The following is a 13,642-nucleotide window of genomic DNA, read 5'->3' as shown; positions in this document are numbered from 1 at the left end:
CAGTTTTCACTGTTCATCATTTCAGTGACCCTTTATTATGTGGTCTTCCAAGTTCGTTTTATACTCACATGGGAAAGTTTCACTGCTAAGGACAGTGCATGAGCTGCTCCTGTGCGTTATTTCACAACTGACATTTCTTTCCCAAAACGTGCAACTGCAAACATTGCAAAAATTGCAGGTGCGAATACACTTGTAAGTTATGAAAATTTTGAGATTTCGTGCATTGTAAAATCCTGGAACGATTACATATTAGTCATCGTTTCAATGAAAAAGTGATGCTAGCAGCCTCGGGTATTGGCCTGAATATGATGTTAAATGATGTGCGTCCAGGGAACTGTTGCTTCTTAAGCGATGGCTTTTTGTCGGTAGCTGCTATGACTGAAATGAAGTTACAACTTCAGTACCTCTGTGCAGAGCCTTATCAGAAATTCTCTGCCCTTTGTCAGGGCTCTGCCTTCCCTCATTCTTTCAGATATAAAGCAGCCCAAATCTCTGACATGACCCAGTTCAGCACTGGAATGGATGAGAAATTAGTTAGTGTTTAACTAAAAAAAAAAACAAAAAACCTCATGGGTGAGTTGTTAACAGAAAAAAATTATTTTTTAATGTTGATTTGTGCTGAATGATATGGCATGGACCTTAAAAACTGCAGTCAAACCAAAAGGCAAGCCAAACTGTGGTCTCATTAAGACTGAGCAGCAGATTTCAGTTCTCTTCCCGGTGAGGAATTGTTTTCATGAGTGTTTATAATGGGGAGAGGCTTTTCCCTAGGAATGCTACATGTGCGCAGCCTGGGAGCCTCGCTGCTGAGTCAGCACAGAGGGAAGCGGCCTCCTGCCAGTGCACAGAGGCAGGGCATTGTCTATTTGGGGGATGCTCCCCCCCCGACAGTGGCCCTCATCAAGTCAGAGAATCACATAAGAACAAAATTCTGGTGAAAATAAGCAACAGCAGGAGCCAGATGGAGGGGTGAAGAGGATGGGGGAGTTTCTGCTTCTCCATACTTAAAAAAAAAATAAAGTACAAAAGCAAATCGGAAAAAGAATAATTGGAACTGAGAGACAAAGTTAAAGATAAAAGGATCTTTTATTATCATAAATCCTGTTTTAGAGTCACTAGAGAATTTGAAATGAGGTAATCGCCACGCAGTCTGAGTCGCGGAACTTCTAAATGAAAGGTTCTAAATTTCTGAAACGGACGGATCTAATCCCTCACGTACTGAGTGCTGGACCTGGGCTGTCTGCTGGCCTGTGAGCTCTGGTCACTTGCCCGGTGACCCCTTCACTAGGGGACTCTTCTAAATTTAACCAAGTCCCACTGAAAGAGATGCAAATTTGTTTACCCAGTGGAATCATTGTGTTTCAGAAGCCGGGCTTGGCTACGGATCCACACCCGGCATCCTAGGGATGTTTTTAGGCAGCAGTTGGTGATACCTCTCCAATGTGAATTTGTTGTTCAGCAAATCCGTGTGGTTTTCAACCCAGATTTTTAACAGGATGGCTGACTGGCTGTATTCACACATTTCGCTTTGTAATAATATGCAAATCCACTTGGCGCCCAGTCAATACCCAAAAGAGTGGAAGGATTAAAGATATTTATAAGGGCAAAAAAAAAAAATAAAAGCTCTGCTAACTGGGTCTTTCCATTTCTCTTTGAGATCTAATTTACATGTCAGTATTATTTTAACATTTGCTACAGAATCCAGAGCTCTTAATGAGATCAGAATACAACCGACAGCTTCGGCTTTTTGATTCTGCAGAATGTGCTAATTTATGGATAGTCTCTTCTAAATTGAGAAGGATTTTCCCTCCTGATACTGAGAAGCTATAAATATTTTCATTTACCTCTACCCCCACCTTTTTAATTTTAGAAAGAAAACAACCCTACTCTCCCCCTCTCATCCCTCCCCAAATTAGTTTTTCCCAGTGCCTGTTTCTCCCGAGTGGGGAAACTAAGATGAGCCTAAACTTTCAGCCTGAATCAGGTCACTGCAGTGATGACCCAGTATGAAAAGCTTAGAGCAGCGCTGGGGGCTTGTGTCTGGCTGGGACTGTCTATTCCTAACTGCAGAGCTTTGTTGAGATGCAAATAACCACCCCCCACCCCACCCCACCCCACCCCAAACCCTCCCAAGGAGTAGCGATTTTATATTTGATTTCCTTTTTTTGTTTTGTTTTGTTTTGTTCTGTTTCCCCTCATAAACCCGAACAATGTAGGTGTCTAGTCATATACAGGTCTTAGCAAGAAAGAAAGTTCGAGAAATTCAAGCCGCCATTAAGGTACGTCTGGCTTGCCCAGTTGTAGGGGGCTTTTCATCTCCATGGTTACAGGCTTTTCCTTTGTTTTCCTCCCTTCCCCTACCCTGCAGGTGTCTAGTCACATTCAGGTTCTTGCCAGAAGGAAATCTCGTGATTTTCATTCCAAGCTAAAGGTATGCGCTTTTCTGCTTTTTGGCTTGTGGTTGCTATGCATCTCACTTCCTGTTTTCCATGGTGACTGGTGAATGCCTGGTGCTGGGATTCTCGTAACCTAGTTTCCTTGCATGTGAGAGCTGTTTACATTTCTTTGTGTCTAATCTCTCTGTTTCTCTACTAGCCTCACATTAAACTCGATGTGTGCGTGTGTGTATGCGTGTATGTGTGTGTGTATGCGCGTGCGTGCGTGTGTGTGTGTGTGTGTGTGTGTGTGTGTGTGTGTTCCTAATAACAATGCAAATGCAGCAGAGAGCTGGTCTTTGATAACTTTTCAGCACAGAAACATGATTTTGTTTTTAACCTTCAAATGTCCACCAAACAGCCCTGGGCTAGGAGAACTTAAGAAAAAAGTCCAGAGACACAAAATTGGTGTAGAAATTACTTTAAAAAAAACATTATTTCCAGAATGGTCATGAAATTACTTTTTAAAAATATTGAGAAATTATTAAAATACGTCTTTTTCACGTATTTCTCTTCCGCCACAGAGAATATTTTCGGCTAGATTTCTTCCACGTTGTTTAATACTGTTTTTTAAGTGAATGGCTCTCTTTTTAAAAGAGAAATTTGAGGAGTGGCCTTAAAAATAAAAAGATGTATCTTAGAGGTGGCAAAACTCTTGATCATACCCATGTTTGTAATTACATTTATACTTGAGTTTACTTAAAAAATTTTTTTACATGTGCCTCGTTTTTCAGTCTCTTAAAATATATGTCATAGCAAAAATGGAGGCATTGATAATTTCTTAAATACAAATTCTCCCTGCTTTCTCCCTTTCTAAAGTTTGCCATAAAACATACATGACTTTTATTTTTCTCCTATTTTAAAAATGCAAAGGGATTATAGTTTGCATGGAGGAGGCTTAGTTTATAATAAAAATTAATTTTTAGCCCAAATTGTTGCCTTTCCCATCTACTTTTTTTTGTTCTGTCCTGATATTTTTCTATCCATTAATTAAATTTGTGTTTTCGTTCTAAAAAGGACAGTGTAATTTCACAACACTGAGTGGTGAACACTGGGATCCTTCCCAGAGTCCTTCAACTTTTTTGTGTGCAAACAAGGCTGGCTGTGGGATAGGACTAGTGACTAGCAAGGAGCATTTGGTGTGCCCTCTGTGGTGGGCAGCATGCTGGCTCGCTCGCACGTGTGGCTGATGGTGGCTGGCTTTTAGCTGCACTGGCTGAGCAGTTGGAAGACTAAGATAACCTCATAGATCTTGCTTTTTAACCGAAAGTGCAATACTCTCTATATGGATGTACCTACCCCAGTGTTTGCTCAAGTTCTGACTCTGTTTCTAGTTTCTCTGAGCTAACGAATTAATGATGTACAAAGAAGTTTACAGATATCAATTTTGTGTTTCCGTCGGCAATGTTATGAATTGCTCTGTTTCTGCACTGTCTGTGTGGTGCCTGTCGACTCACCAGGGCACGGAGCCCTGGAACGGAAGCCCTGAGTGATGAATAAAGCTCTCCTGTTCAGAAGGGTTCCCTGTGGGATATAGGAAGCACTCTTTTTCTAACTTGGTGATTTTAAGAATGTTCTTCCATAGAAAACAATTTTGCCATTGCTTTACACATATACTTGCGTACAAATACACAGCTATATTTGTGTTCTTAAAAAACTAAAATAAAAAAAAAGAAGAAGACGACTTTCCTCTCCACTTTCAGCCCTGGGACGCTCTCCTTTGGGGCAGGCACTAGGAGGAGACGGAAACAGGCAATAGGATAACAACCGGCTCAGTATTTAAGCTCCAAGAACCACCTTCATCTTCTAGTTCCTCCCTTCTTCCCTACCACATTATTCTTGGAAAAATGGAATCCTGTGTTTTTCCATAAGCCAATACTAATTGAGTGTGCCAGGCATGGCGTTCCTCGTGGTGCGCAGTTAACAGCCAGGAGGTGGCAATTTAAATGGGAGCTGAAATAGAGGACACTTGGAAAGTGTTAGCAGGAAGAGCCAAAGGGAAATAGAGAGGGAATTTCAGGATGAGCCTCATGGAGAACGTACTTGAGTTTGGGAAGGAGGACAGTAGTTACTGTAATGCAGAGCGTCTCGCATGTTCTCTCATTAGGCTCACTACAAAGTGAGTTACATTATTCTGATGCTGAGGAATAATATTGAGGAAACTGGGGCTGAAAGAGTATACTTGACTTAGCGAATGTCATCGAGCCTACCTAGAATGTGGTGAAGCCAAGATTTGAACTCAGATGTTTCCAAATCCTAAACTCATGGCTCTTTCAGATAGGGTTTCATCAAGTGGAGGTGGGAGAAGGTTTTCGAGCAGAAGGCTTTATGTCAGCGCACTGCACATAATTTGTCACCCCTCACATATCTAGGAGCTGGCCATTCAGCTCTTGCTACCAGCCCTTCACTTAGCTTCACATTTTAACTTTGAGCCCTTGGTCAAAATGTGGACCTACTTTGGGATCGACACTGTGGTGGTCATCCAAAACTCAGGGTGACATGGTCCTGGCCACAGAGCTGCTTTGTCACCAGTATGTCTTGTAGGATAGGTGGGTCTTACTGCTCCATCCACAATCTCCTGTGCAGCTCTGGAGTCCGCTAGCACATTTGTGAGGAGGCAGGGACAGACAACTTCACCAGAGTCATTGTAGGTTCAGGCTGAAAGCCATGGTCCTATTGGCCTTCCACACTAGCTAATGAGATAAGCTCGCAGCAGAAAGTTGAGGTCATCCCCCAAAACAATTGAAGCCCACTCTCTTGCATCCTTAGTAATGTCCTCTTTGGCTGTTGCATTGAATAAAGTTTGAAAAACTACGTGCTTTAAGCAGAAGGAAGAGGAGGTAACTACCTTTCACTCTGTCCCTCCCTGCCTCTGCAGGGTGGCTCCTGTGTCCCATTTAAAGCTCATGTTTCTACATTATGTAGTTTCTAAGTTCTTCCATGTTCCTGTGAAGAAAACAGACTCAGAGAGATTGGTCATTCTCATGTCATATTGACAGATGAGTCATCCCAGCTACGAAAGTCAGTCCCTTGAAAATCTGTTAGAATAAGTTCCAAAGTTCAGCTTTATCTTCCTACTAACTGCAGTGGTTCTCCAAGTGCTTGTTTGGGGACCAGATCACCTCAAAAGTGTATAGACTTTCATTTTATTTTAATTTTAGTAAAGAAAATTCGTGCTAGTGAAAGTTTACGATTTCCACATAGATTTGAATTTGAAAAGCGCAGAAATGATTCCTTAAATTCACTCCAGTAACTTTTCATCGAGAACCCAGCATACTGTAGGCTCTTTTGTAGATGTTGGGCATGTGGAGTTGAATAAGCAGGGTCTGTGTTCTTGGGGAACACTAAACTTTTCTGTTATTTTTCCAATAGGTCATCTGTAGCCAGGGGGCTCTGCAGTAGAAATTAAATAGGGTAGTGCAAAGGCCGCCCAGTGAAAGGAATGATTAATTCTGAGAATGAGAGAATTAAAGAAAGCTTCATGGAGGAGGTGCCCTTAAAACTGAGCATAGAGGAAGACACGGAATTTCCATAAGATGGCGGGTGTTAGGGGAACCTTGAAGAACACGGTTGGAAGCATGCAAGGGGAAACAAGACTGGGTGAGCCCGGCAGGAAAGCCCTGGGTCGTCCCGATGAGGAGCAGGGATTCATCTGGGGGCCTTGGGGAGTATGGAGGGGTCCTTCACATTTATGCTTTGGAATGATCTTGCCAGCTGTGTTTTGGAGCATAGCTAATAAGAGGGAGGCTGAGCTGGAGGCAGTAAGACTAACCCCCGGGCTGCTGTAAGGGTGGGTGAGAGGTTCAGAACTGGACCAGGGGCCCACCCACCCCTGGGGCCCTGCTCAGCTGTCATCCTTGGCTGGTTCCCGCTCCAGTCCACTCTGCCTGCTCTGTGCTCTAATTGTTTTTAAAGAGTAAATTAGGTTTACAAATCCTATCCTTATTCTGAAAAGTATACCGAAACTTTTCAGAAAGATTTTCAATAGCAGCATTAAAAAATTACCTAATTAAAGATTCGGTTCTCTTAAAGTAATAGTAATTAGCTGGGAGTCTACATCAAAATTAACTATAAAGTTTTTGTTACATTTTAAATATATGAAAGTTAAATAGTACAGAGAATGACATGTTAAACGCTTATGTTTTTACTATCCAGAAATGATTATTTTCATCCTGACATATTTTCATTAAGTTTTTTAAAATGAAAGAAATCAAATGGTAAAATGTGATTCTGTACTTTTTCTAAATTCATCTATCCATCTTCCTTCTCCAAAATCAAAATCAATCTCTCCCACCCCCTCACGCCACCCACAGTGTCTTTCCTTGCCATTTATTTCCTTGAGAAAATCATATCCAGTGAAGACTCTTCTCCTTTTGCCCCTAGATTTTTTTTTTTTTTTTGAGACAGAGTGTCACTGTGTTCCCTGGGCTAGAGTGCCGTGGCGTCATCCTAGCTCACAGCAACCTCAAACTCCTGGGCTCAAGCAATCCTTCTGCCTCACCCTCCCGAGTAGCTGGGACTACAGGCATGCGCCACCATGCCCGGATAATTTTTTTTTTCTATGTATTTTTAGTTGTCCAATTAATTTCTTTCTATTTTTTTTTTAGTAGAGACGGGGTCTCACTCTTGCTCAGGCTGGTTTCAAACTCCTGAGCTCAAACAATCCGCCCACCTCGGCCTCCCAGAGAGCTAGGATTACAGGCGTGAGCCACCGCGCCCGGCCTTGCCCCTAGATTTTTACCCATGGCCTACCATGAATTTGTGCTATAGCCACTGGCACCAATGGGAGACTTTTTCTCTGTAATCTGTAGCAGCCTAAACCAAGGTAGACTTGGCCAACAGTGTGGGATGACCTTAGATACAGACCATGACAGTGAGGGAGAGTTGCAAAGGCAAGAAAATATAGGGGTTGGTTGAAGTAGAGAGGGAGTAACGTGAGGGGACAATGACCCAGGAGCAGAGAAACTGGGAGAGCAGAGGGGTTGGCAGATTGTGGTTGAGAGTCAAGAGCCTGGCAAGATGGACTAAGGGAATAAAAGACATCTGTGGTCAGAGTGTGAGAGTTTTGGAAATGAAATATATACATCCAGGCTTGCGGGGTGAGTTTTTTTGTTTTTTTCCTTTTTTTTTAATCTTCAAAACGACTAAGCAAAATGTTGAAGCAAGAGTATTAACTGCTGGTCTAGAAAGACCTCAGCTTTGAGGGAATCGTTTATCAGTGAGGAGGATGCCATGTGTTGGCCCCTGCCCAGGCAAGGTACCTTGGACCCACCACTCTAAAGAGGGGTTAGGTATGTTGTAGGTGACCCACAGCTTTGTAGCTAGGCCAGATTCTTGTTACAAAGCAGATGAATCCATGCAGTGACAGCGTGCCAGTAGCTTATAGGTCTGTGGAATGTGCATGTAGCACTTCAGGGATGTCGAGTTAGAGATGTCCCTTGGACCTGTGTCACCAAGTGTCACCAGCAGCAGTTTCACTTACGCCCTCCATCTCCCTCTTTCCCCTATTTTAGTCCCTTACTGGCATCTCCAATTGAATAGTGAGGAGCAGCAGCCAGGTCTTAGAACTAGCTCGCAGCTTTAGGAATTATTCTCTACTTTGAATTATTTCACTCACTATTAATTCATCAAAAAGTTGTTAACTATTTTTTTTTAAGCTCCAGGGATTTATTATACCAGCACGTGGAAAGACTGCAGAAGTATTCTCCAAGCATTAAGCAGTCTTTTCTTTCCTACTCAGAGTTCCTATGTAGAATTGTGCGCTCTGAGTCTCTTCCTCTAAATGTTCAGTTGTCCTAAGAGGTGTCCATACCCTGTCCTCCCGTCCCCATTAGCAGCAAAAAGGCAGTCCTTTATTTGCTGGCTTCCGAGGCTTGTGGGAGCCACGGTCAAGCTCTGGGGACCATCTTCATCTTCCTGTGAAGATGGACCAGGCCACTTCTGGTTCACTCCTGGAGTGAGTTTGGGCAGGTGCATGACTTGGGACAAAACTAAGAGGAAGGGGAGCCTTCACTCTGCCCTGAGCTCAGCAGGAATCCGTCTCAGGCGGTAGACGTATTCATGTCAGGCTCTGGACGTGTATTGAAGAAAAGCCTGCGCTTGCTGACATTGCACCATCCCAGTAGAGCAGAAAAAGACCTGAGCCTCTCTGATTATATCCAGTCGTCGGTGACTAATTTACGAACTGCATGTGCTCCCCTGAGGCCATTTTCTTCATTGTCGCCCTGGTAGCCTCTGTGATTTGATTTCTGGGCAGGCTATTCTTTCCAATCTGCTGTTCCTTCCAATAAGCAGAGAGCTTAAAGTTCAAATTGTTGATTTAATTCTTTTGAGTTCAAGAACTTCACTGGGGCATTGCTAAAGTCCACACTGCTGAATCGTGTGTATCCTCACTGATCCATCCGGGAATCCGTCCGTCCACAGGCAAGATGGACATAACCTCACTTCTTCCCGTGGTGTTCCCCACGGTCCCCTGAGCCCCTCTGCTCCTTCAGGACTTGGCCGTGAGCAGCACATGGGGCGAAGAAGCCTGAGCAACAACCTCCTTTGTCTGTGTTAGCACCAAGACACTTGGCCTTGTCTTGGGTGTGGGAAATGGCACAGTCTTTCCTGGCATTGCCCAATCTCTGGGGAGTCCTTTTACATTCACAACATATACCTATCTCCTCAAAGATATTTTTATTAGCTTGTTTTTAATTTAACTGAATTAAAACTAAGATTGGAGACAATTTCTCATGCTTAGATAGGACGGAATTAGAATCTCCCCAACAGTGTGGTGCTGCAGAGCTCACGATGTGAGCGAGAGCATTGACTGCGTTTACCTTTCTGTGCGAGCTGGGCCAGGTCTGGATTTTCCTTTTATGGGCAACAGAAACAGCCTCATTCCGCGTTTTTATCCCTTCATTGAGAAATCCCATTGTTAATTGGCCTCCAATTTAGATAATGTCCTAGAATAACATTGATCCCAAAGATTGTGTAGTGAGGGCCAGGGCTCCTAAGCATTTCAGGTCCTGAGTGAGATCACGTGGGCCCCACAGACTGTGAGTTTGCCCAGTGACGAGGCTGTGGGCACTGTGGTGGGTACGCGAAGCAGTCCTGAACTTGGATGGTGTTGTCAATAATTTATAAATTAGAACGCAGCGCATGGCTCAGTGACTTGCTCAGAGTCACAAGCCTGAATTTAATCCAGGGCTCTTTACAGGATGTCCTGCTGCCTGCCCCACCCCCCAGAGTGCTGGCCAATGATGAAGGTTCATTTCCCCAACTTGGGGTGCTTCACCTCAGTGCAATGCCATCGAGCCTTCTGCATTGCATCTGTGTGTCCGAAGGAAACAGAGAAGATGAGCAGTGGGAGCTTATACTCACCCTGGAGTTTGACATGAGCCAGGTGCCAGCTTGGGTTCCTCTGGCCTCGGGGGAGATCTACCTCCCGCTCCTTGCTGTCACCTCCCAGAGAAAAAGGGACTAAGATCAGAAGGGTGCCTTCTCCCAAACACCTAGATCTGAAATGAAGCTGTCTTAGATCCCTGTCCTCCTGGGAGAGAGTCATCAGGCACACCTATGAGACTCCCTGTCTGTAATCCTCATCTACGGCCTTTATGATGCTAAGCCCTACATCAGAATTAAAGAAGATGCTATTGACAATTATTATATACTAAATATAGCTCAGTACATTTAAAAATGAACAATGGTAAAAGCCTTGAACATTTTTTTCTTGGATGTGAATGGAGTCTTTGGCATTTGGAAATACAATAAGATGAATTAATTGCTACTCATTAGGCAGCAAGTCAGGAGAAGTATGAATGTGCCTTCTCTCCTTGGCTTTAGCTGTTGCCTGACCGAAATAGCCCCCTTTTGTATTTACTCCTGCCTTCTCTAATAATAAGCAAATTAGAGATCATAGCTAGAAAAAATTCAAGTACCCTCCATCCTTTCTCCAAAACCAGCATATAGTTTTGTGATGTTTATCTATTCCATGGGTACGGCTAATAATTGCAGAGGTCATGTGAATCCACATAGTGCAAGATTAGAAACAACATCTGCAAAATTACTTCTTAGGAAAGTATTTTGTGTTTTGTCTTTTTCTGAAAAAGTGATTTTGCAAGCAAATTACTGTCTTTTCCTTCCTTGCATTATATTTTTATATTGCTGGGAAAAGTATTTTTGGAGGAAAACATTTAATAGCTATCAAAAGTTTTTGAATCCATGGTCATATTTTGACTTTACATATATTTCCTGATATGCTTGGTGGGCTTCTATATGAATAAATTAGATTGGGGTCTTATCTTTAAATTCTGAAATGATGGCCCTTGAATAAACTCTTTGGAATATATTGATTTCGTATGCTGTTCATTAAAATTCTATATGTGGAATATAAAGAGTATATGCAAGCATTTGACCTTTTAAAATTACCTTTAAAATTTATTCATGATAATGCCTAAAGAGTATGAGATAATTGATTTTGCAGAATAATCAAAAGCTGGTGAAGCAAGAGGAAGAGAGGGGAACAAGACTCCTATAATGTCCAGACTGATCCCTGAGGTGGCCGCAGGTTTTAAGAGCATACCACTCTAGCCATGTGCATTTGTGATCTTGCTGCCTTCCTGTCATGTATATTACATGTAGACATTTTCCAAACATTCATCCATTTCGACCAAAAACAGGAGGCAGTCAGCAGAACAGAGGGTTATAGCAGCAGCCTTGCTCTGCTTCATGAAATATGAAAGCCTGTTTACTTAGTAACCACAACAATTTGAAAGGCTTCAGGCTGAGGAGTTTGTGCGTGATATAGTCTGCTGGGACCATGAGTGGCAGAGGCAGTGAGACCACTGACAATGTGGTGTTCCAGAAACTGGATAGTGAAGAAATTAGGGTAGGTGGTGAGTCAGAGTGCTTCGTCTGCCCCATTCTCAGGTCAGTTGGACCATTTGGTCTTAGCACCAGTCCCCTTCCCCATCAACGGTCTAGAGACCCACAGTTCCTGCTCTGTAAGTGGTTTCCACCTTGCAGGTCATGGGCTTGTGTTAAGGTTCAATTGGAAAAGGGAGATTTCCCTTTTCTTCCCCCGCTCGTGCAGCTCTTCCCCAGACATGCAGCTTTTGGTAGCCTCATTCTTTGTAGTCTTAGGAATAGAGGAACTTAAAATCAGTAATAAGGAGTCAATGTGAACTTGTCCAGGCTTTTATCTAGGACATGTTTTTCTTACGCATGCTCTTATTTACACATGCGCACACTCAGAATGTTTTCTGTGATCTAAGACACCATGCAGCATAATTCAGTATTGACTTATTAACAGTTTTTCAAGATAAAACAATGTGTTCATCCTTCGTAAATCTCATGCACATTTCAGAAATGTTGGTGTAAAAACAGAATAGGACAGAATTAATACCATGTACAAGCGTAGCATGTGTTTTTAAATTTATTGAAGCTCTACTTGTTTGGGTAAATTATCACCCTCCTCTTTAGAGTGGGGGCAAGTGGGGAAGGATAAAGCGGAATGTGTAAAAAGTCCAGGATATTAGACCAGAGTGACAGAGAGGAGCAATTGACTTAGGTCTGACACTTAGAGTTATAATTTTTTCAAAGCCGGGCATGTATCTCTGCACTGAAAATGACAATTTAGAGATCCTTCCATTGAAATCTCTTAGCTTGGCATCCTTCCGCACTCCCATTTCAGGATAAGTGGGTGTGCAGCCAGGCTCCCAGTTGTGATTTCGAGATATGCCTGGTGGTGCTTATTATCTCCAGGGTTACTTTAGATTTTAAACAAAAAATTTCAGTCCTTTTAATTTTCAAATATGTATCATAGATAAAGGGGAGATGTTATAAAATTAAATGAGTAGTCAGTAGCTCTGCTACAAAAGATAGGAAATCACTGGTGTAGACATTTCAGTCCATTTGCAGAAAATTGCCTATTCTCAAATAGGTAGGTCAAGTACAAGAACCTCTACTTGAGATAAAATTTCCTTTCCAAACTGGGCTTTCTCTGTTAGGACAGGCAGCCAAGAGCTGCCTAAATTTTAACATCCTACTATTTTCTCACTAGTAGGGTTTTTTTTTTTTTTGCTATATGTATTAAGATGTATGTATTTCTTTATGATCAAACTTGCCCGCATAGCAACAAATACTTTCAGAACCAGAAGAACATACATTAGAGAATAAAGTGCAACTCTTTATTTTGTAGATGAAGAAAAGTAGAGGGTGTTAAATGATTTGCCCGACGTAACACAGCTATTAATGTCAGGCAGGCAGATTTGGAAGCGGGTCTCCCAGTTCCCTGGCAGGTCAGCCTTTTATGGTCACAGAGCAAGTTGGTGCGATAAAAGCAATTGATTTGCTCTGCTGCTTTTGAACTCTTGTTTTCATTTAGATACCTGGTAGAGTTCTGGTAATGAGACTCAGACCTTACTTTATTTAACAGAGGAGAAAGATCATATTCTGAAGGTGCGTCACAATAAGCAGCAGAGATAGTTACTATTCTCCTTTCCTATGTTGACTGGTTTCCCTTTCATAAACACTTAGAAGAAATTTTCAATAAGCCTAGCAAAGGGAAACATTTCAGGCAGCTCTTACTAGAATAAAGTGGGTTGTGGAGATGCAGGGAACTCATCTCCATTTTGACCTGGACTTGAGATTCGTGAGTCGCCCTACCTGAGTGTGCACAGACTCACTCTGTGTTCGGGGAAGCAGAATGGCCCCATCGCTAGCATTTCACAAACACAGAACTCTCAGGTCGGGGGGAGGCCCCGTAGTGATCTTTTGGAATAGAGCCAAGCCCACAAGCGCTTTTGTAGTTACTCCTTAGATGCATCTGCCAGGCAGGCAAGAAGTCTGGGCTGCCATTTTCCAAGCCCCCTGAGCTGGGCCCCAGAGAAGCCATAAGGCTTGTTCTGTGCTGAGGAAGGTGCCTGTGGTTATACCTGTGCCATGACCTCAGTTTCAGAGATTGCCTTGAGAGCGTTTATAACCTTCAGTAAGGGGGTAAGTGGCGTGGGGGCTGGAGTCCAAAGGGAAACCAGTGCATGTGTGTTGATGTTGGGGAGTTCTTGACAAGGAATGGAGTAGGTGTGACTGGAGCCATGTTTTCTGTTCCTGGATTACCCTCCAAGGGGACAGGCGGGGCAAGGGCCAGCTCAGAGTGGGCCGACTGGCACCGAGATCTGTATGTGTTGGGCTCAGTTCAGCTTTAGGGCACATGTACACTCCCA

At 43.0% G+C, this 13,642-nt stretch overlaps 1 protein-coding gene across 4 annotated transcripts in view; it reads left to right on the top strand.

Moving 5' to 3' along the window:
- Positions 1 to 13,642, top strand: part of TEAD1 (TEA domain family member 1 (SV40 transcriptional enhancer factor)) — a 161,447-nt gene that overhangs the window by 96,605 nt on the left and 51,200 nt on the right. For 2 of the 4 annotated variants that reach the window (XM_012654244.1, XM_012654245.1), the window contains exon 3: positions 2,369 to 2,431. In XM_012654244.1, coding sequence (XP_012509698.1) covers positions 2,369 to 2,431 — 63 coding nt within the window. Of the gene's footprint in view, positions 1 to 2,216; positions 2,280 to 2,368; positions 2,432 to 13,642 lie in introns of all 4 variants that reach the window. The other 2 variants (XM_012654247.1, XM_012654246.1) reach the window with 2 other exon arrangements.

Source organism: Propithecus coquereli, unplaced genomic scaffold (genome assembly GCF_000956105.1).
Source record: "Propithecus coquereli isolate 6110/MARCELLA unplaced genomic scaffold, Pcoq_1.0 Scaffold44, whole genome shotgun sequence".
NCBI lineage: Eukaryota > Metazoa > Chordata > Mammalia > Primates > Indriidae > Propithecus > Propithecus coquereli.
This window is presented reverse-complemented; position numbering and strand designations above follow the sequence as displayed.